The sequence below is a fragment of the Parambassis ranga genome, chromosome 18 (assembly GCF_900634625.1).
Source record: "Parambassis ranga chromosome 18, fParRan2.1, whole genome shotgun sequence".
Lineage (NCBI taxonomy): Eukaryota > Metazoa > Chordata > Actinopteri > Ambassidae > Parambassis > Parambassis ranga.
The window spans coordinates 12573493-12597295 of record NC_041038.1 but is presented as its reverse complement, the minus strand read 5'-3'; the positions used below and the strand labels follow the sequence as shown (position 1 = coordinate 12597295).

The following is a 23803-nucleotide window of genomic DNA, read 5'->3' as shown; positions in this document are numbered from 1 at the left end:
ATGAAAACTTATATATCTGAACACACTGCATGTTAACACCATGCAGAATAAATTCTTTCACCCAACATGTGTCAGTGGCGTTGTGTATCAGTGGCGTTGTGTGCCAGTGGCGTTGTGTGTCAGTGGCGTTGTGCGTCAGTGGCGTTGTGTGTCAGTGGCGTTGTGTGTCAGTGGCGTTGTGCGTCAGTGGCGTTGTGTGTATCAGTGGGGTTGTGTGTCAGTGGCGTTGTGTGCCAGTGGCGTTGTGTGTCAGTGGCGTTGTGTGTCAGTGGCGTTGTGTGTCAGTGGGGTTGTGTGTCTCTCTGAGTTTAGCAGCATTAATGCAGCCACAGGCTGAATTTGCTGCAGCAGTGTGACCGTCCACCTCCCTGCACTCACAGCTCCCACCATTCATCATCTGTAATGAGGCAGAGCCCTCTGAGACCTGAACCCCTCCCTCTGTCCTCACAGTCCTCCAGCTCCCATACATGGGAAAGAAGCCCTGATATTACACTCTTTCAGAACAAAGATCAACTTCAGTGACAACTTTAAGAGAAAATGAGCGGCTTCCACTTTGTGCTACCATAACAGGAAACAAACAGTCTGTAGGGTCTGCACACAGATGATAAAACAACAGCTGTAAAACTCGACAAACATCAACAGACACAAGGGTTAAAATAAGTCATACTGAGCACATGTAGCTTTAATTATTCTTCAAACACATGCTGCTGCTAATATGAAGGGAATCAAAGTAAAAACCGACAGCACAGAGCACAGACAGCACAGAGCACAGACAGCACAGGCAGCACAGACAGCACAGAGCACAGAGCACAGACAGCACAGAGCACAGACAGCACAGACAGCACACAGACAGCACAGAGAGCACACAGACAGCACAGACAGCACAGAGCACAGACAGCACAGAGCACAGAGCACAGACAGCACAGACAGCACAGAGCACAGAGCACAGACAGCACACAGACAGCACAGACAGCACAGAGCACAGACAGCACAGACAGCACAGAGCACAGACAGCACAGACAGCACAGAGCACAGACAGCACAGAGAGCACACAGACAGCACAGAGCACAGACAGCACACAGAGCACAGACAGCACAGACAGCACAGAGCACAGACAGCACAGACAGCACAGAGCACAGACAGCACAGACAGCACAGAGCACAGACAGCACAGACAGCAGTCGGCCTGTGGAGCTCCAGCAGCAGCTGCTGCTCTCTGTGTTATTTACTGTTTGTGCTGACTGCAGAGAAACAGGCAGAATATGAATTTTCATGTGGGGACGCTCGTGGCGGGGAGGCAGCGGCTCGCCGCCGTGTTGCAGCCTCTTTGTGTTCCCATGTGACGCAGCGGCCCTGAATCTCTTTGATCACAGCGCACAGCTGGAAACAGCTGCGTGGTCTCGGCTGCTGGCTGCGCTGCACGTGTGAGAAGTTTCTGAGAGAATCCTGCAGAGACCACAGGGCCTCCGTAGACAGCTGGATGCTCTCAGACTGGAATTGGATTTTTGGCAATTTCTGGTTTGAAAAGTGTCTGAATATATGTGTGTGTTTTCTAAAGTACACAATTCACAGGAAGGACTCTGTCCTCTGCACACAGGGACGAGTTTTAGTCTCTAAACTGGAGAGATAGGATGAGGACAGGGCTTAATGTTGACCGTCAGCTGTCTGAGAGGCCGCACACACACACACAAGGACTGGCTGAGCAGAGAGCTCAATAAATGGTCCCTAACATGGATCGGATCAGGTATCGATCTCTCTCTGGATCAGGTTTCGATCTCTCTCTGGATCAGGTATCGATCGCTCTCTGGATCAGGTATCGATCGCTCTCTGGATCAGGTATCGATCTCTCTCTGATCAGGTTTCGATCTCTCTGAAATGTTGCTGGTGTTCCTGGGTCTCCACACGTCCTCTGTGTTTGGAGAAGGTGAGCAGGTCCCACAGTGACCCGTCTCCTGCAGCACACTGTCACTTCTCATCAATGATCACAGTGTTTGACGCCTCATGACTGCCCAAAGCTTCCACGTGGCTTAGAGAGGACAGCGAGTGTTTGTGGTCAAAACTGAGCACCCCCCGAGGTACAGAAACAGTGAAGGACTCAGCGGGTCCAGATGTCAGGGTCCCTTCTCAGTCTGGAAAGGTCTGGAACTACCTTCAGTGAAGCTCCAGGTGTGTCACATGACCTCCCACAGCTTCCCTCATTCATCATGTGTAACGAGGCAGAGCCCTCTGTGACCTGAAGCTCCTCCCTCAGCTCCGTCCGTCTCCGTCCTCACAGCCCTCCACCTCTATTACATGATGCAAGGCCTCATGGGAAGTCTGGCCTGTTCTTAGATACAGTGATGTGATGACTGACAGCGTGTTTTTCAGCGCCTGTGCATCACTTTTTCATTTTAGATCCATTGATTTGTCCAAATGTATTTTCTTGGGAAACAAACAGCTGATTGTTGTTATTGATGTTTTTTTATTATGAAACATGCGGGGATGACTTTTTCAGCAAACATGTTTAATCATTCCGGCGTCTCCGGCCGGGCGAAGCGTCTGTCCCACAGGAAATGTTCTCCTTCCATTTTTCGGCACCTCATCATTAATATTTCACAGTTCAATCTCACGGATGCTGGTTGTGACACAGCAGAACGGCCTCACACTGACACAGAGTTTGAGCAGGCTGCGGTCCTCAGCTGACACGCTCACCAAGTGTCTAATGAACGGACCCCTCTGAGTCCTCTGCTGGTGCACCAGGACGCTGCAGCTCCCTCAGGCCTTCCTGAACATGGATCACTTTAAACTGTGACTGACGTGAGCGCAGGACACAGCAGCCTGGAACGGACTGACAGGCTGTGAACAGCTTCACTAACTGGTTTTATTAATACCAGGTTATTGATCTCAGTGTAGAGGTGTGTGGATGGAGCCAGGTCCGGGTGGACTCTGGAGGAGTGTTTGGCACATGCTGCAGATAAATGGCTGTTTGTGCTGTTGATTTTGTGCGGAGCCGCTGTAGAGCTGAGAACAGCTCATCCATCACAGCCTGCCTGCGTCTGCAGCTCCTCTGAAGGCTCATCCAGCTCCTGTCTTTGTCCCGTTTTGTTCGGCCGGATTCAGACACTCTGACCCACTTTAGCCCGTCTCTCTGAGATTTACTGACTGCAGCTCCAGTCATTCATTTTCCAGCAGCTCAGATTCTGCCTGGTTGTTTCCCTCCTGTCAGCAGGCCGGCTCGGCTCCACGTGTCGCCGTAAATCAGGCCAGATAGGACATTTGTTTATATCAACCTTTTTATGCTCATTTCCAGCTGGCAGTATGGAAGCAGAGGGAGAGTCTCTGCTGACGAGTTAATGAGCTCAGACAGAAGGTCCTGACGGTGGCACGAGCTCAGGAAGCCGGAGCCGGTTACAGGTGTGGAAACTTTCACTGAGGCTCTGACGTCTCTGTGCTGGTATTTATATCTGAATCCATGAACTCTGTGCAGCTTTCATGTTGTTGAGCTTTTAAACGGAGGAATGTGCAGCTGCAGGACGGGATTGAAGACCAAATCTGTCCTGATCAGAATCAGTGCAGACTGAACGGAGCGGAGACGATTTCAGATTAGATTATCAGCACGCCGAGCAGCGACGTTTCAGATCTGCTCCGGGGTCGTGTTCTAAATTGTATTGTAGAATGTTGATTGGATTAAAATAAGACGGGACATTATGCCTGAAACCGTGTAATTTAAAAAGTCTGCAGCACGGAAACACGCAGAAACTCCATGAATATTTCAGAGAGTTTGATCAAATAAGTCATAAACGGTTGGCTGTGAGAGAGGATAAATCACACGCAGACAGGGACGCTTTCATCATCATCAGAGCGCTTCACACTCAGGCCATCAGCAGGAATCAAAGTGCTGCACACACACACACACACACACAGCACGCTGCTCGTTAGTGATGGTCACCTCCAGGACACACACATCTGCACACTGAACCTTACAGCATGAGGCTGTCACTGCTCTGTCTGTGATAACATTCACTTCCTTTAAGGCTGTCCTTTCAAAGTAAGAGCTCACAGTGAATCTTCTCATGTATTTTCAATCAACTTTTAATGTTTTTCTGCAAACTTTTCTGGAACATTCTCAGTAACACAGAAAGTACATCAGAGGGAAAGTTTTAAGTGCTTTCTGAGGCAGCATCACAGATTGGTATGAGTGTCCCCAGCTCACACACACACACACACACACACACTGAATGACACCCTCACTTCCTGCTTTGGGTTTGGTTGAAGTGTTTGTTTCCTCCTAGCTGACAAAATATGAAAGAGAGGGAGTGCGGGGCAGAGGATCCCTGCTGTGAATGGAGGTCATGTGAGGAGCGGAGTCCCCGTCACTGTGGGATCGGAGCTCTCTGATGGTTCTCCTGATGTGATCCTGAACAGAAAGATTCAACATGTGTTTCCAGCAGGCAGCTGGCAGGGAGGAAGAGGATGCTCGCTCCAGGTGAAGGGGGAGGAGTTTCAGTGTCTCAGGCTCACTTTGCCGTGTCCTGCAGTGCTCGGTGTGAGCTGAGGACTTGTTTCTGTCCGGGGCCAGGGACCCATCGATCCCTGAGCCGTCCTGAGCAGCAGCCATCTTGATGAGCTGCTCCACGTGTTCACGGCGAGCTCCAGCAGCCGCGCTGAGCGCTCGGCTGTGGCGGCGCTGGCACCGCCTCACACTCCGACCTTGCAGGGTTCGACTCTGGCAGCCATAACTCGCAGCGCTGGCTGGATGAAGTGGAATGAGGCCGTAAGTCAGTGCAGCCATTGGCCTGTTACAGTGGTGCGGGTGTAGTTTAAGTGAAGAATGATCACCTAATCAATATTTACAGCATGACTCAGATAAATTCAGAGGTTAGAGAGGAGGCGGCAAAGCAGCCAGGAAGTCGTTGGTCTTTGCTGAGGAAAGCAGGAGGAGTGGTTACCAGCTGGAGGAGGAGGAGGAGCAGGAGGAGGAAGCATGTTAGCATGTTAGCCTGTGGATGCAGACCCTTTGTTCATTCATCTCCTGGTTGACCCACAGTGAGTGAGGAGGTGGATCCTGAGTGGAGGTAGCGGCGGCGGCATGCAGCCATTCTGAAACACAGGAAGTTATACATGGAGGCTTTGACAGCACTGGAGCTGAGACATGAAGTGTTTTAGAGGGAACGCTTCAGCAGTGACTGTGAGCAGGTCAATGTGCTCACTGAGCAGGAACCTGCACAGACCCCTTCAGTCTACACTATTCACACATGAAGAGTGTAAAGGGCTTCAACTCCATCACTTAACATGCAGACGACACCACAGATCAGCCTGACCTCCAAGAGATGACTCCACCTCCAGACTGGAAGTGGACCATCTAGTGACTTGGTCATTAACAGCTCTACCACCAAAGAGGTGCTCGTTGATTTCAGGCGCTCCCACATCAGAGGACCACACACACACACACATATATTGAGCCTCAGTGGAGAACCTCAAGCTCCTTGGAATCATCTCTAAGCACTTGACATGGTCCTCCAGCACCCAGCAGCAGGTGAACCCTGTAACTAACCCTGACCCAGTAACAGCTCAAAACTGTCAGTATGGAGCTTCCACAGCTGGACTCCGAGAGTCTACACCGAGAGACTCAGAAGGCAAGCAGACCAGATCAGCACTGACCTCTGACCCTGGACCCTCTTTGTTTGAACCGCTACCATCAGGAAAGCTGATCAGATCAATAAAAACAAGGACAGACTCAGAGACAGCTTCTGCAGAACGTCATTGTACCCAGTGTATAATGAAAGTAAAGATCATTCATTCTTCTGCTAATATTTGCTTTACTTGTAGTCCAGCTTAAAGCACTGGGCTGGTTGTGTCTGATGAATGTTCAGTGCTGTGCTCTGTAACAACGTTTAAAGACTGTGGAGGTCCTGTCAGTGACCTCTGAGGATTGTCGGAGGATGTGACCCACTGTGAAATGTTGCTGTGGAGCGGTTCAGTCCTGGTGCAGGGAGAGTTCTACAGATCCTGTGTGACTGTGACATCTGAGGGCTAGCGCAGCTGTATCTGATGGTTTATTTGAGCAGCTCTTTGTTTGGGAGGGTCATACACAACAGACAAAAGATGAGCCTCCACCCTCTGCTCCAACCAGCTCACACAGGCATCGGTTGATGTGCAGCTGTACAGAAAGTGAGAGGCGCGAGCAGCCGAGCCAGCAGCTGTACGGGCTGAAATGATAGTTTGGCTGCTTTTCAGCAGCATCATCATCACTGGCTCACAGGCAGTAAAGTCGACTCTGTAAAACACTCCACGCCTGATTGCTGCAATTTGTGTCAAACATCAGAGTCATAACTCAATAACTTGTGAACGCACAGCGTGACTCACACACTCCCAGAGTCATGGTGACTTTGTGTGGATCCTAGCGCTCACGTCCACCTCAGGGACGACCTGGCAGACGCCAGGACAGCATCACAGCATCACAGCACATCAGGTTCACTGTAAACAGTCCTCCCCCTGTGACTGGAACCATCATCCACCATGACTCATAGCTTTCCTTCTTGTGAAGGTGACGTCTTAAGAACAGCATAAACAGAAGCTCCCAAACTACACATGAAGGCGTCACCAGGCAAATAGCAGCTTCTCCTTCCTGTCACATGGTCAGTCAGTGTTTTCCTCTACACACACTTCGTACTGTCTGCAGGCAGAGAGCAGGCAGAGTGTGTGTGCAGAATCACTCAGGTATTCAGACAGAGATCAGCTGCAGGTCAGACAGAGACTCTCTGAGTGTTGGTCACATGTGACTCCATCATGGCTTCCTTCTTGTTGCTGAGGAGGGCAGGACTTTTAGTGTTTACTGAGTCCAGTTGGACAGTTGGTTGTATTGTGCCGAGCTGCAGACGTGCAGCTGTGAAGTCTTTTTTGTGTGGATGCTTCTAAAAGCGGCTGCAGACCTTTCTGTGAGTGACATTTATTGAAAGCCTGCAGCTCTCAGACTTTCAGTGCTGATGAAATGTCAGACAGGAGGGCAGAGGCCTCTTCATCCGGCTGCCTCCTCCTCCTCACTCTGAACCTGTCTCAGGTGTGTGTGACCGCTGTGTGACTGCTTCCCTTTAATCTGCTCCCTCAGGTGGAATCTGCATCGCTCAGTCCCTGAAGATCCCTCATGACCACAAGCCCTCCGACTTTGATAAAATTATCCGTCTGCTGCTGGACACGCGCTACGCCCGGGCGGTCATCCTCTTCGCCTCTGATGAAGACATCAGGTAAGGCGGCTCGGTGTGTGTCTGTGCTGCTGCACCTCTGACAGCTGCTCTGACTCTGTGGGTTCTGTCTGCACACAGGGGGATCCTCAACGCCAGCAAGCGGGCGGACCAGGTCGGTCACTTCCTGTGGATCGGCTCTGACAGCTGGGGCGCCAAGAACAGTCCCATCCACCAGCTGGAGGACACTGCCGTGGGAGCCATCACCATCCTGCCGAAGAGGGCCACCATCAGCGGTAAGTCCAGCACCGAGCTGCTCCGCCGGATCTTTTCTCAACACGTTTCCCTGAATAAGCAGCAGTGGTAGAAAGTCAATCACCAGTGAGCCGCTGCCTCTTTCTGCCACCCTTTGATGATGATTATGTGTCATCATTATTCTGCCGCCGTCAGCAGTGCTGAGTCAGTCACAGACTTCTCTACCAGGGAGGAGGATTTGAAGGAAAACCACTTTTCATGTCTGTCTGTAAGCCTCAGCACATTTCTGCACACGAGCACATCACGCAAAGGAGACACACAACGGAATATCTGAACACACAATATTAAAAACAAGGCAGTGAAAAAAGAGTATTTGAATATTTTGATTGTTTCATGCATTCAGTATTTAGCTTATAAATAGTCTTTCCATTGAATCCAGGCTCTGCACTGCAAGTTAAGCACCTTTGTGTCATTTGTTTTGATTCAACTTTTATATTTCATCAGAGCAGAAATGAATGTCTGCCAAAATGACAAACAAAAAAAAGTGAAGATGAGCTAAGATCAGTCCAGACTCGCAGTGATCAGACACAGCTGAGTCCTGACAGGAGAGAAAACGAGCTGCAAAGTGTTCGCTTTGTGCAGGAGTCTGTTACACAACATGTTCATTCTGTATGCACGTCTCTCACACACACACACAGACACACACAGCCTTCAGAAAGACAAACTCCTGATCAGAGGGAACATCCCCGCCCTGCCTCTCTTACTCGCTGATGACAGCGTGTAGATGAAGACGTGTGTGTGGAGCTCAGACTCTCGGCTGTCGTATCAAACGCAGGCTGTTTTATGATCTACATGAACATCACGGCGCCTCTTTGTTCTTTCTGTCCTGGAAACACTGCGGCTGTCAGTGACGGCTGTGCGGTCGTAACATCTGTTTCTGACCTCCGTCTCTGCTGGAGGCGAACACGTGGCTCGGGCTGTGACCTCGGGCTGTGACCTCGGTCTGACCGGTGGAGGTGCACCAATAAGCAGCGCCCCCTCCGATGCGGCCCGCCATGCCTTTTGTCCTCCTGTCTGACAAGTGATTTATGAAAGTTCAGGTTTTCTGGGCATGAAGACAATTCTGCAGCATGACGAGCAGTTTGGAGCACAGCAGACATCAGTCCCCCCCCCCAACTCTAGTCTGACCTGAACGACTGTGTAAATGAACAGTGTGTCCTGTGTGAACACAGACACAGTCTCTTATCAGAGCAGCAACCAGCCCAGTGCATTCTGGGAGTTGTAGTTTGGGACACCACAGCCTCTTGTCTCTGTGAGGTCCGACAGTCAGGTCCATCTGTGTCAGGTCCCTGTGAGCCTGTGTTTACCTCCCTCCATGCTCTGCTCCGCCGCTCTGACTGAGTTTAACCCTGGTACCCGGTCCGCCTGCGTCGCTTATCCCAAGAGCTGGCTCCGAATAGAGCTGAGAGTTTTTTAAGGCTGAACCCAGGAGGAGGTGATGAAGGACGAGAGATGAAGGAAAACAGAACAGAAGAAGAGGAGGAGAGGCAGAGCGATGCTGCGGAGGTTCCCACTCTGTGACGGAGGACGCCTGCTGAGCCTGCAGCCTCCAGCTGGGACAGATCCTCCTCTCAGAGTCAATTACATCCTCTAATCCACAAATCTCAGCCATTTACTGTCAGACATGTGAGGAATCAGAGAGCCAGCAGAGCCTGCAGTGAGGAGTTAGTTCTGGGACAGCCTTAGAGTGTCTGGTTCCTGAAGGATGAACGTCGTCTCCTTTTAAGGATTAACCCTTAAAACACTGAAACACACGATGAGTCTGTCTCTATCAGGACAGAAGGGGGGAGAAAGACAACAAATGCAGTTTCAGATGATCATAAATCCATTGTTAGCATTAATGGTGACAGGGCAGAGCACTGAGGCAGCAGCAGGCGACGTGACGCGGGCGTAATGTTTCATCTGACCACCGCCAGGTTCTCACTCTGCACCAGTGTACCAGTGTCCGTTGGCCCAGCAGTAGAGAGCAGGAGGTGGAGGATAGGTGGAGCTAGGGTTGAAGCATGACGCTTGTGCGGTGGCCAGGCTGAACACTTGGACATTTGGACACCATGGCGGTCTATGGGGATGGACTTGCTTTTGGACCCAGGCCTCCAGCCCCAGCGGAGCTGATGTGAAGCTGATCACAACTGCAGTGTAATCCAGTCACAGTAATGACAAAGTGTTTCGTAACCAATGCAGCCGGATCAATAATCAGCTGATGTTGAGTGGCTGCGGCCTGGTCGGGCCTGTGGGCGTCGCTGTGTCGCAGCGGCGCTGAACCGTCTCCCCCGTCAGAGGACTCTCTGTGGCAGCCCGTCACGCTGGATCCTCCTGCCTTCAGTGTGAGAGTGAACACTTAATCTGACACACGGCAAAGAGGGAGGAGGAGCCGCTCAGCTGCTGACACTGATCAAGCTCAGCATCCTCTCCCTGCTTCACACCACCGGCTCTGTCTTCCTCTGCCTCTTTCTCTCCTTCCCCTCAGCCGCCCTGCAGTGTGTGGAATGAGTGTTGACCTGAGTCAGTGTGACGTTAGTTTGAAGTTAGAAATAAAACACATAGATTGATGCTGTTGGAGGTTTATCAGCAGGTCCTTCTGTTAATCACAGGTGTGCACACCTGTTGGCTGCATGAACAGGTTGTGTAATGTCTGTCTGCAGGAAGGTTTTTATCAGTTGTGCAGTTGTGTTTGTGTGTCTCCCCCTTCTCTCCCTCCCTCACACCTCTGCCTCCTCTCACATTAAGGATTAGTTTTATCTTAAATAAGGCTGCTGTGTCTCCCTCACTCAGGCCTCGGCTAAATAAGGCCTGTAATGGACTTTTTTCTCTTGTTTCCTGGCTCGGCCCGCAGCCGTTCTGGCTGTTACTGCAGCTCTTGGCAGTTGGTTTTAATTCTGGCCATTAGAGTCGGAGCTTGGCTCCGGGTTGAGCTGACCCCAGAGGGTGTGTGTTTGCTTTCTTTTTTTTGTTTTTTTTTGGAGCGGCGATGCGACCAGGACACAGTGTGTTCACATGAGGCTGCAGGAAGTGATGCCGCTGCAGCAGGAAGTGATGCAGGAAGCGCCCTTGGATCAGCACCCGTTGTTAAAGGGACAAACTTGAACTTGAGGAGGCTGGGTTTACCTTCTCAGTGCCAAGGTTGCTGAGGTGGGAGGATGCAGCGGCTATGGAGGTATCACAGGGTCAAACTGTGAAAGGGTGAGCCCTTTAACAACGGTGCTCACAGTCTCACAGTCTCAGGTGTTCCAGATGCTGCTGTTCACTGCACATCCAGACACACTGCTAAAAATAAAATGCCCCGTGAGTCACATTTCCATTTTAAAGCCACGGCTCGGCTCCTGAGCGTTTGGCAGCGACGTGGCTGCTGGTGGCGGCGCTGTTACACGCCGCTTTGTGCACCTTTGTACGTAACTCACGCTGCTCACCCTGAGAGATAAATCACACACCCTGCAGCACCAACAGAAACATGCACCCGAACGCCTCACAGAGCTGGGACCTTTGATTCTGAGCTGATAACCTCCCAGAATGCAGCAGCTCTGAGGAGCCTCCTGCTCCAAAGCTCTGTTTAGGTAGAGCTTTATGTCAAAGGCTCCTCTGAAGAGAAGCAGCAGCCACAGTCACAGACAGGTGGTCTGAAGCTCAAGCGGCTTTTGTTGGTCTCAGGAGGGTTTTGTTGGTCTCAGGAGGGTTTTGTTGGTCTCAGGAGGGTTTTGTTGGTCTGCATTGTTGAGTGCTGGTCTCACCCTGAGGCGTGGGACTGGCTCATCCTGTGCTGTTCTTTTGTTTCATCCATCAGTGTCACTGACTCTGTTCATACCTGCTGAGGCTTTTATGACTGAATTTCTTGGTGCATCCAGGGACAGCAAAGGATCTGGTTTGGTGCATTTTTGGATCCCGCTCCAGCTTTTCTGCTCCAATCTGTCCGGGTGAAGAGACGGCTGAACCAAAAGCCCAGGCTCTTGATGTTCCAGATTGTGGATGCAAGCAGCTGAAATGAGACGTGGAAATGGTTTAACATGGCCGCCCTGGAGGTGGGAGGGTTAACAGAGCAGGTCAGTGCACACACTGCTCACACACCTGCTGTGGAGTGACCTCAGCTCACCAGGTCTGCAGATCTGCTGGACTCCCTCACATACACTTCCCAGGATGCATTGCAGCATCTGAGAACACAGCAGACTCTACAATGTAACATCTACAGCTCTCTGGGTTACTAGGCAACAGGAGCAGCATATCACAACAGGACACCTTCCTAAAACCAGACTACTTCATTTAGCAGCACAGGGTTCCTGTTAGTGAGTCATTAAAAGGCAGAAAGGGTGTGTGTGTGTGTGTGTGTGTGTGTGTGCGGCTGTGCTCTGTGGACCTTCTCTCTGCTGCTTGTTCACAAACTTCAGATGAAGTTGGTGTAGCGCCGCCTCGGTGGGCACAACCTCCCCGAGTGAGTGGGATGAGTTCATCCTGAGCCTCGTCAGGTCCCGTCCTCCCTCTGCAGCTCTGCAGACACACAAACTTCTGTGAGGATGTCACACATCTGTGTGCACCTGGAGGTGAAACATCCTACAAGTCAGAAGTCGTTTTAAACATGTTTTCTTCCCTTTTTACTTTCATTATTCAACTTCTCAAACATCAAATCCAGTAAATACATATGTAGTGCGCCCCCTGGTGTTTGGACACTGGCACTGCTTATTTAAAGCTAATTCTGAATCATGCTAACTCAGCTTTCAAATCTGCTGACTGACCCAGACCTCCCCTCGTATCTGGGATTAGCCCTCATTATCCCTGTGCTGTGGTTTTACTTTTTAAAGACAATCTGTTTACCAGCATGTGTGCCATCCCAAATACCAGCAGTAACCATGGCAACAGAGAGCGTGTTAAAGGAGGATTACATAGTGCCTCCTATCTAGTGCCTTCGCCTTCGTACCACCATCGCAGGGCGGATGCTGCGCCTCCTCCGCCTGTGTTGTCACCGTTAGCTTAGGTTAAACTTTACGGCCCCTGTTGGCTCGGACACATTACATCACTTCGTTGTCATGGTGGGACCTGTGAGTACTGCTGTACTTTCTGGTACAAACATTATTTCAGTCTGTTATTTAGTTTAATTATTGATATATGTTATTAATTATCATTTAGGACAACCTGCTCACTTTGCCCGTATTTGGATTAATGAGGAGGGTTAGGTGGATTCAGGTGCTGCCGAGACGATGACAGCTGCAGCCTCCACACTGGTCTGTAAAAGCCCTGCGGCTGACGTCATCCATCTTTGTCCACAGTCTGTGTTCTTCACAGTTTAACACTGAACCAAACCACATGAAGCACCTCCTGCTGCCTGACAGGACCGGAGCATAACATTCACATATGAGTATTTCAGGACACTGCCGCGGATCTGAGGCCGCTCTGATGATGAGAATGAGTGGCGACGAGCGTGGAAACCTGAGCTGAGTATCACATTAATAAAACAGTCTGCTCTCTCTGTTTATCAAACAATAGCGGGGGTGGTTGTTATTCTGCTCAGTGGCGCTGCAGCTTCTCGGGACCCGAAGACAAACTCTGATCTGACATTTTATGCTCCATAAAGTAGGCTAAGTCCCATCAGGGATTCCTATAAATTAAGATCAAACGCATCGTTCGCCCTTGAGCTTACATCCAGATGCAGTTATTGTTGAACCCCCACATTTTTTCACATGCGCACTGTTGCACTAATGCTTCTTCCCAAAGAGTAATTACAAGGACATTTCTAATTTAGTTTGCTTTCAAGCTGTGAGGAGATGCTGCAGGAATAATCTGCCCCTCAGTCAGACACACTTTAACGTCTATTCATTTGTTCTTCGCTGCGTTCCAGCAGAACGAGCTGCTGGCAGAACTGATGGGAACAAATGTGTGCAGACTGCTTTAACTGTTGCAGCACGGTGAATGAAAATCAAGACATCACATCCCTGAAACCGTCTGCCTGCTGCTGATTTCAAGGTTATTTGAAGCCTTGGTCGCCGGGATCAGAATATATCAGAGCGAGATGTATTTCCTGTTTACATTCATTATTCATCGGCTCAGAAAAAGAAATCCTGAAATAGTCGGCAGCAGCACAGCTGTCCCTTTGCAGCCCGTGGAGACTGCAAATCAAACTGCTCGCTTGTCAGTCAAATATCCTGAGAGGTGGCCGCCGAGCTGCCCCAGTTTGAGCGTGCTCGCTCCCTCTCAGGGTTTTTTACTGGCCCAGAAGGAGGCGGGGGAGGTACTCGAGCCGCAAACACACTTAAAATCAAACCCAGCGCTGACCCGGGGTTAATGGGCTCTCTTCCTGACTTGTTGTCAACACACTGTTGTGATTGTTCATTATTTTTAAATTACTGCTCATTAGTAACATGATTTGTTACTTTAACATTTGTCTTGTGTGGATTCATTTTTTAAACAAAGAGTGAGACACGTCCCTCTGCTGCAGGACAGAAGAAGAACATCATCATCTGACTGAGTGTATAGTGAGCATCCTCATCAATACATCCATCAATATATACATACATGCCCCCAGTGGTCCAGTATCGGGCCTCCGTGTCCCCCATTGAAGATGGGTTCTGAGGACCTGGTTCTGCTGCTGTTGAAGGGTCACTGGACTTCATCCTGGGGGAAGTGGGCCCGGTGCGGGACCACAGTTCAGAGCATGATGAAAGCTTCGTCGTCTTCAGAGCTCGTCCTCCAGCAGGATCACGTCAGCGACTGAATTATGGATCACATCTCTGCCTGTAATGGAGTCTTTTCAACTTTCATTCTCTTCTCTCTGTATGCGGCTCTTTTATGTCTGCCTTTAACCCCGCCACCCCCCCTTCACGGCCGAGCGCGCCGCCGCTCCCCCGACGCCTCGCTCTGCTGACTCGCAGCACGGCGCAGAGAAACTTATAGAGGTCAAGAGCCTAATTTTAGCCTGTCAGAAATTATGAAAATGTATGCACCATCTCAGGGTGTGAAGGACATCTGAGCAGTCTTGGAGATGAGTGCAGAGGAGTGAGCTGCTGTCAGTCTGAAGACGATATTATAGACGGCTGATTACTTCACCGCACTTCACCAGATAAAGGACTCGACCTGTGTGACTCCATTTCCTGTTAGGCGGGCCGCCGTGATGGAGCGGACGAGACAAAGCTGTCCACTCAGGAAAAATGAGTTCTGACTGCACTGCTTATGTCTGTTTGAAACATGATCCATCTGTCAGGTTTGGACGCCCCCAGCTGTGTGCCGACAGCACCACAACATGGACTATTTTCTCCTGCGCAGTGATACCAGCGCAGTGTGCTCAGGTTTCCACCGCCCCCCTTCATCAGAGGCCGTCTGTGTCACAGAGGAAGCTGAAGGACACAGCACAACTAATGTGTTAGACCAACCACGAGGCCGTCCAGGGTGGAGGACAGGAGAGTCCCTCAGACTGCTGTCCTTTGTCCCAAAGCACCTCCACCACGAGGCGTGGAAGGTGTTCATCACAGGAACCTGAAAAGGAGCTCCTCTTTGGTCCTCCTGTGCTGATCCTCTGCTGTCAGACTCACTTCCTGTTGCCTCCCTCTTGGGGGCGGGCTGTTGGCATCGGAATGTCATTGTGGAGAATAAAGGATGCTGTTTTTGAGCTGCTTCCTGTTTTGAAGTCTGTTGGTCGTCATAGTTACTGATAATCTCTTAATTGACTTATGTGCTTAGAAGCCTACACACCACCTTCCACATCGCTCAGCCCTTTGTGATGCCTGCAAAGGTTACATGTTTCCAGCTATTTCTGCTGATCCACGGCTCCGCTTCTATTCATCCCTGTGGAATTTCCTCTTCTTGCCAAGAATTTTATTACCATATGCGCGGGTTTGTTGTCGTCCTGGCATGTGTTTGTGCAGCGGTTACACAACACGTTTTTAGCTCTGTACACTGGCTGCACTTCTCCAGGTGTCTTCACGCTTTCTTCATCAGCGCCACGCTGACCACGCTGAGTGAAGCTGTTCCTGTGCAGCTGCCCTCTGACAGCGCTGTGGAGGGAGCACAGAGAGCAGCTGCTTAAAGATGAGCACATTCACTTACATACATTAGGAGACACGACCTGTTTGTTCTGACTCTTCACACTCCAGTGCTCGTGTGATTGCGCCTGTTGGCGCCTAATGGACGAACCTCTGTTCTGTTTTTCTGACCCGCTGCTGCTTGTCTTTCAGGGTTCGATGCATACTTCACATCCCGCACTCTGGAGAACAACCGGCGGAACGTGTGGTTCGCTGAGTACTGGGAGGAGAACTTCAACTGCAAACTGATGAGCTCCTCTAAGAAAGACGAGAGCAGCAGGAAGTGCACAGGTGAGCGTGTGTGTGTGTGTGTGTGTGTGTGTGTTATTTCTGAAGAACAGACCGTTGCCATGGACATGGATCTGATCACTGGGAGCATCCCACTGAAGCATCAGTAATTTGTACCCAGAATAAATTGACTATATTGATCACAGCATGTGCTCCTTCACACACAGTCCACAGTGATTGGCTGCCTCCTGTGGCTGTATAAATACAGTGAATGTTAGATGAGACCATGGGGGGATCTGTTGCCATGGGAGCCGAGAAAATGGCAGAGACCTGTGTTGTTGTGTAACCCCAGTTACAGTGTGATGTGCTGTTCACTCTGATGATGTTTGTCTACAATCACCCAGAGCCTGAGTTCTGAGGGAGGCCCGCGTCTGTTAGCCAGCAGCGTTAGTAATGCTAACACTGCTGCTAAAGAGTACATGAGATGGTGAGAGGAAGAGGAGGGAACATGGAAGAGGCCACACCTCCTCCAGCATGGCCTCTGGGTTAGGGTGGAATCCATGAACTTCATGATGAGATGAGAGACACAGCTGATGTATAAAGTACAGCTGGACGTTCCAGCTGCGCCACATGTTTGTTGCATTCAGCTGGACTGTGAGTTTCAAGCCTGCAAAACAAACCAGAAGCTGCTTTGTCTGTGCTTTCCATTTCCAAAATGAGTTTCCCTCGATCCACGGATGAAATCCAGTCTGAGACTGTCCGAGCAGGTGAAATGTTTCACAGGGCAGAGTGGAGGGAAGCCTGTGAAGCATGCTGCAGCAGCTGGCCCACAGAAGGCCCGGTCTGACCCCAGGATGCAAGGGGAAGGCTCTGCCTCTGAGGCAGGCCCTCTTTGCAGCGGGACAGGGTCTTAGAGTCAGCGATCCGGAAGTTATGGACGACTGAAGTCCTGAAGACAAACATGTCGCAGAGCATTTAAAGTTTAAAGACGGACGTTCGGGCTGGGACAGAAGCTGAACGCTGTGTAAATGCTGTGAGGAGGCCTCCTGCTCTGATGAACCCATCAGCGCACGCTGACTGAAGGTGGAGCTGCAGCAGGAAACAGAAACTTTAAGGCCTCTTTGGATGATCGATGGTGCATCACCATTAGTGACCCAGTATGATGGTGTGAACGGGCCTTCAACACTTTCTGTTGCTGCGATATGAGTTACAGAAGAACGTACTCTCTGGTCTGGCAGTTGTTGTGTTTGTCCTCCATTATCCTCTGACGGGTTCCTAAAGAACATGGACTTCACTCAGTCCACATTCATCTGCTCATTTATTGTCACTATCCCTGGTCCCCTGCTACTCTTTGTCCTCCTTTGTGCCGCCGCACATTTCCATTCAAAGCACAAAGGAGCCGGGATCTCAACGGAATCTATAAGAGAGAGACAGGCAGGCAGAGAGACAGAGAAAAAGACAGACAGACAGAGACAGACAGACAGGCAGGCAGAGAGACAGGCAGAGACAGATAGAGAGACAGACAGGCAGGCAGAGAGAGAGACAGGCAGGCAGAGAGACAGAGAAAAAGACAGACAGGCAGAGACAGACAGACAGGCAGGCAGAGAGACAGGCAGAGACAGATAGAGAGACAGACAGGCAGGCAGAGAGACAGAGAAAAAGACAGACAGGCAGAGACAGACAGACAGACAGGCAGACAGACATCCAGGCAGAGACAGAGAGACAGATAGAGACAGAGAGAAAGACAGACAGACAGGCAGACAGACAGACAGACAGGCAGAGACAGGCAGACAGACAGACAAGCAGGCAGAGACAGAGAGACAGACAGGCAGGCGGAGAGAGAGAGCGAGAGAGAAAGACAGACAGGCAGACAGACAAGCAGGCAGAGAGACAGGCGGACAGAGAGACAGATAGAGAGAGAGACAGACAGGCAGAGAGAGAGAGAGAGAGAGAAAGACAGACAGGCAGACAGACAAGCAGGCAGAGAGACAGGCGGACAGAGAGACAGATAGAGAGAGAGACAGACAGACAGACAGGCATGGGCTCCCATCCCATAGAGATGCAGGCTTTTAAACTGTACACTGATAAAAAGCTGGATGGTCCCTGTCCTCTGTAGTCCACAGGACATGCGTCCATGGTTTGAGGTTGTAGGACAAAGACCTGCAGGTGTCCAACAGGTACACATGGAGTAGCAGTGATGGGTTCAGTCCATCCTCACAGACACCAGTGATCTGCGAACACACCCACTGAGGGACATCTGTCCAAGATGTCTCACAGACAGACGGGTGACAGACTGACGACAGTATATCTGTGGTGGTTGTGTGTCTGTAGTTTTTGGTTGTTTTGTGTGTGTTTGTAATTTGTAACTGCTGTGTCTGTTTGTGGTGGTTGTGTGTCTGTGTGTGTAGCCTTGTGTTTTTTTGTGGTTGCTTTGTGTGCGTGTGCCTGCAGGCTGAAATGAAGTTGTGTGTAATTGCTGGCCCTGTGCTTTAACCACACGGTCGTGCAGTGCATGCTGGGATATCGGCGGCCCTCTGCGACCCTGAGTTGTGTTTGTGTTGTGTTGCTGTTGTTGCCAGCAGCGAGCGGCTGGAATAAATCAGCAGCAGGACGTTGGTTCAGTTTACAGCCAGCCGTTCGTCACACTCACAGCTTTTATGCTGCTCAATACAAGTGCTGTTAAAGTCATTATGTTTGTCAATGTGGCGATATCAGCTGTTCATTATAACAGCTGCCATGGATTAAAACTCAAATAATCAATTATTAACATAATTCAGACGAACACGAGCAGGCTGGACTGCACAATGAATCCTAACGAGCCCTCTGTGCTGAATGGATGCTCCGCAGGGGGCCTGCCCGCTGGCATCGCTTCCCTTCAGGGTGACCAGTGTGCGAACAACAACTGGGGCAATTATTTCTGTTATTAACCCATGTTATTAACCCATGTTATTAACCCATGTTATTAACCCATGTTATTAACCCTTTTACGCCAGCAGACACACAAGACCCAGAGTCCTGACTGTCCCACTGTGACCACAGACCCTGAACTAACCACAGACCGTAGACTAACCACAGACCCTGAACTAACCACAGACCCTGAACTAACCACAGACCGTAGACTAACCACAGACCCTGAACTAACCACAGACCCTGAACTAACCACAGACCGTAGACTAACCACAGACCCTGAACTAACCACAGACCCTGAACTAACCACAGACCGTAGACTAACCACAGACCCTGAACTAACCATGATATAGTCATAGAGGAGAGAGGACTGAGGGACTCCTGCTTATGAGATAACATTAAGCTCTGCGTCCCTTTGCCTCAGGCGAGGAAATATGGATGGTTACAGACGAGAGTCGAGCCTCTGGAGGATTTCTGAACAGAGATAGGCCGATGCCATCAGCTGCAGCCACATGGCAGCAGATCCTCGGGGTAATAACTGGGTCTGAGCATGCTGATAAGTGAGAACAGGCTGTAAGTGAAGACCAGCTCAGACCCACTGAGGAAACTACAACACCAACAGCTGGGACACCCCACAAATCCACAGAGGACGCACATCCCCACCTGTTCTGCTACCAAACAAACGTGGAGGCGTTTGTTTGGTTTGTTCAGCTCTAATTAGTTCAGGTTCTAATTATTTTTGAAACCTGAACTAATGAAATCTGAAGCCATGAATGAAAACAGAAAACATCTAATCAGGCTGAAATTTGACTTAAAATGCATCATGTGGCTCAAAACGCATGCCCAGTGTGCAGGGAGCTGCCTGTCACATGGTCCTGAAGGGATCTGAGGAGTCTGAACCCCAAGGAGACAGGAGGATACACGCTGGACTGTCTCTTTCATTGTCCCTCCTCTGAGGGCCCCTCATGTCTGTGTCCAGGGACCCACATGTCCACAATGACAGCTTTACACTGTGTGTACAGAGAGTGTCTTCTCAGGCCCGTACTGACGTCCCGTGTGTGTGTGTGTGTGTGTGTGTGTGTTGGAGGTGTGATCAGCGGCGCTAACAGGCTCCGTGTGTTGTGCTATTAGCAGGCGGGCTAGCCAGCTGCCGCTCTGCCTGTACTGAGATTATTTGGTAGCTGTATTGATCGCATGTCTTCTCACTCATCCTCAGCCAAACTGCCTCCTCTAGTTATTCCCTCTCGTTATTTTTTTATAAGACAACACACCAAAGACAAATAAAGAACAACAAACGCCGCTGAGCGCTGCGGCGCCGCGCCGCTGCGTTCTCCTGTTTAGATTTTGATTTGCGGGCTGCTCATCCTGAGCGCCTCTCATTCAGCCTGTTTGGTGGAGGTAAACGCTGAAGTGGAACTGAATACAGATGCAGGCTGCTTTAGATGACCTACGTCAGCTGGATCCTCTAAGGGTGGAGCAGGGAGACCTGGTCTCTGCTGCTCTTCTCTCATTACCAGCAAATGTTTTCATCTTCTTCACTGTGTGAACTTTAAACTCTGAATGGAAGCAACAGGAAACTGCAGCTGATCAAAAACTCAGTCAAAACATGATCTCTGCTGCAGCTTCTTGTGGACAGACAATGTACAAACACAACTGTTTCATAACACACAGAGGCTCATATAAACCATGAGCATGTATGATCCTATGAAATGATGGAACATCTGCTCTTCAGTGATGAAGAGGCTGACAGCAGCAGAGCGGTACGTTCTGCATGCACACAGAGCCTCTCATGGTGCATTCACTGTCCACCAGTCTGTGTTCTTATTGTCCTCCTCTGATGAACAGGCTCATTGTGCTGATGTTTTTGTACTGCAGGTGTGTGGACTCATTAGGAACTCCTCACCTGACCAGTGAAGGACAGAAAGACAGAGCATCCTGTCAGTCACCATTATGTGTCTGTCTCTCAGGTCAGGAGCGCATCGGCATCGACTCCAAGTACGAGCAGGAGGGTAAGGTCCAGTTTGTGATCGATGCGGTGTACGCCATGGCCCACGCCCTCCACAGCATGCAGCGGGACCTGTGTCCGGAGAACTCGGGCATCTGCCCCGAGATGGACCTCGCCGGAGGGAAGAAACTGCTGAAGTACATCCGCAGCGTCAGCTTCAACGGTGAGTGGACTGATGGCTGTGTCCTTCCACACTCCATAAAACCCACTTCCACTATATATCTGAGCCTTTTGCTGCAAGGCCGACACACACCGGTGAGCCAGACCGATCCTGATCATAAAACCTCTGCTGGTGGTAGAGGGGAATCACATTTTCTCTTCATCACGACCTCACTTTACCATCCTCCTCCTCCTCACATCTCACTTTGTCTCACAAACACATGACCATGGAGACTCCACATGTGACGGAGCGGCTGCTGTTATGTAAGCAGGAAAATCTGCATTGGTCTTAAGAGGAGGAAAGAGTCTTATTTCAAGCTGAGGAGATGCACAGAGAGTAAATCCAGAGATCCGTCCTCTCCTCTGAGTGTCCTCCACTGTGTTTGAATGTGAGCAAACAAATGCAGACAAAACAGAAAAAGAATTAAGAGGTTAATCAGGAAGCTGAGCTCCTAACAATGAAACTGTTTTACAGTCAGAGGCAGCGACTGACCGTCTGCATTTTTCTGTTCAGCTCAGAGTGTCAGAGCGAGAGGAGGACGTCCATCACCCTGCTCCTGTTTTCAAACATGCGATCAGGGAAGAGGAGCACGGAGCTGTGCTCAGAGACCTGTGGAAGAAACTCCAGCTCCCAGAATGCACTGGGCTGGATGCTGCTCCATCTCAGTGAGGTTAGCCTCTGATAACAGACTCTGGGTCCAGCTCTCTTCTGTCCTCTGGACCACAGCTGTCCTGTCAAATGTTTGTGGACGCTGCAGACAGAGAGTCCAGCCGCTGTCCCCGCCCGGGACCAGCAGCTCCTCTTCCTCACACTGACCTCTGACCTGTAAGCTGCTGTTTGTGAAGTTTGTGAAGATGACGGATGGTGTGCTGTCATTTTCTTAACATTACTACTATACTCTGATATTTCCAACATTAAATTAGTGTATAACACAGAAGCATAAATCAGCTTCATTACATTGAACATCACTGACCCAGGAAACAGCACGGATCATCATTAGTATACCAGAATAAAATACAGCCGGCAATATAACTTATTATAAATATGATATATTATTATATATATTTGATGTTTTTTGTTCTAAAAAGAAATAAATTGGCACGTTTAACTGATTATATACGTTTTAAACGATTTAACTGTCATAATGAGCCGTTTGTATGAACTCATGGAATCCATGTGTGGCTGCAGATAGTTTCCATGCCTGAGCCGGAGCCTCAGAAATCTGCCCCTCAGTGGTTCTTTTATCAGGTAATTAGCAAAGTCTGCACTGTGCTGATTGGAAGTGGCAGCTGAAGCGTCGCTCTCTGCACACTTCAGTCTGATAATGCCCGCGCCCGCCTGCCCTCTCAGCCGCTCTCCGATTCCTGGAGAAACAGATTGACAATAACACGCACAACTTCTATTTTCTGAGTTTCTTTCAGTAGTTTTATTCCTACTGAAACAAACATGAGCCAGATATCGACTGAGGGACAGAAATCCATTTCATGTCCAGAGGTCGGCCTGCGGTGCCAGCGGTGCCAGCGGTGGCTATTAACCTGAGTATTGATCTGAAGGAACAGGACGGACGGACGGACAGCGGCGTGTGCTCGTATACGTTACTCCAATATAAGCAACAATAAAACACTTTGTGCCTGAAAAGAAGCACAACAAAGCATTAAAGTGTGATGTTGTGTGTTAAAGTGTGGCTCCTTCTGGCCTACATGAACTCTGAGTTCAGTCTTGTGTTACCTTCCATGGCAGCCTGCCTGCACTAATGCATTCAGCTTCTGTATGCACGCATGCTCCCATTTTCTGGATGAATACAACTTCACGCACACACGCAGGAATAATGTGCATTCATCATGACATAAAGAAGTAAAAACTCGGGCAGAATATTCCAGAGAGGCGTCTCAGAAAGTCGATGACGTCTGCAGCTGCTGTCTGACAGAGGAAAACATTCATAAAGAAGCTTCAATAAGCTGCTTCCTGCCAGAGCTCCTCTTTTAACCTGGGGATATCTCCATATTCAGCGTTTCATATTGAAACACTGTCGCTCATCTCTGCATCCTTTTCTCTGCAAATTAAACATGGACTTGAAAGAGGTCGGTGGCCCACTGCACAGTCAGAGCAGGCCGGATCAATAAAACGCTCGGAGGTCTCCCAGGGCTGCAGAGGAAGGCAGAGAGAGAGAGACGAAGCTGCTCTCAGACTCTCAGACTGGATCTGATGTGTTCACATGTTCCTGTGAACAGCCTGGAGCACCTGAGGTCTGGCTTGATGAGAAGCAGCTGTGGACTGTGATCGCTGCCGTATGTGGTGTGAGAGCGGGGACATGTCTGTCCGCTCAGGGTACATGCTGCCATTAGTACCATGTGACCCTTCCTTCGTGCTCCTACAACACGCTGTTTGGTTTGAGGTGTTGTCTGATCAGACCGTGAACCTCCACCTAGCTACTGTACAGACATGTTTCCAGTGATGATGTACTGACCGACCGTGTGCTTCCCTCCACAGGAAGCGCCGGCACTGCGGTGACATTCAACCGAAACGGCGATGCTCCCGGGCGCTACGACCTGTTCCAGTACCAGTGGAGCAACGTCACCGGGCCGGGCTACCGTGTGATTGGACAGTGGACGGAGACCCTGCAGCTCAACGTGAGTCTTCATCACTGACACTGAAACCTTTGTTAACAGTGCCCCCTGTGGCTGTTTAGTGCACTGCAGTCAACATCCTGTGAACTGGGCCAGCTAGCTGCTTATCTAGTGTTAGCTTTGTAATGTTAGCTGAGGAAGGAGGAGGGAAGGAAGGAGCCTCCTATCCTGAGAGAAGACTCACAGAGAGAATGTGTGTGTGTGTGTATGTGTGTCAGGCTGGGACTCTGCAGGATTATCAGGACAGTTTACAGCAGATTGGGCAACACAGCAGCTAATTACAGGCTGGTCAGATTATCTGATGGGGCGAGAGGTTTACAGATTTATTAGGCTGTTAGTACGGCCAAGTGGACCAAAGCAGGACCACCAGCCTGAAGGACTGTGTGTGTGACCCATATGATCCAG

General features: G+C 50.1%; 1 protein-coding gene across 1 annotated transcript in view; it reads left to right on the top strand.

Moving 5' to 3' along the window:
* The window catches only part of grm7 (glutamate metabotropic receptor 7), an 87854-nt gene that overhangs the window by 42064 nt on the left and 21987 nt on the right, over window positions 1-23803 (top strand). The window contains exons 3-7 of the mRNA XM_028429050.1: window positions 7087-7222; window positions 7301-7455; window positions 15625-15762; window positions 20574-20774; window positions 23262-23401. Of these exons, the coding sequence (XP_028284851.1) occupies window positions 7087-7222; window positions 7301-7455; window positions 15625-15762; window positions 20574-20774; window positions 23262-23401 (770 nt within the window). The remainder of the gene's footprint in view (window positions 1-7086; window positions 7223-7300; window positions 7456-15624; window positions 15763-20573; window positions 20775-23261; window positions 23402-23803) is intronic.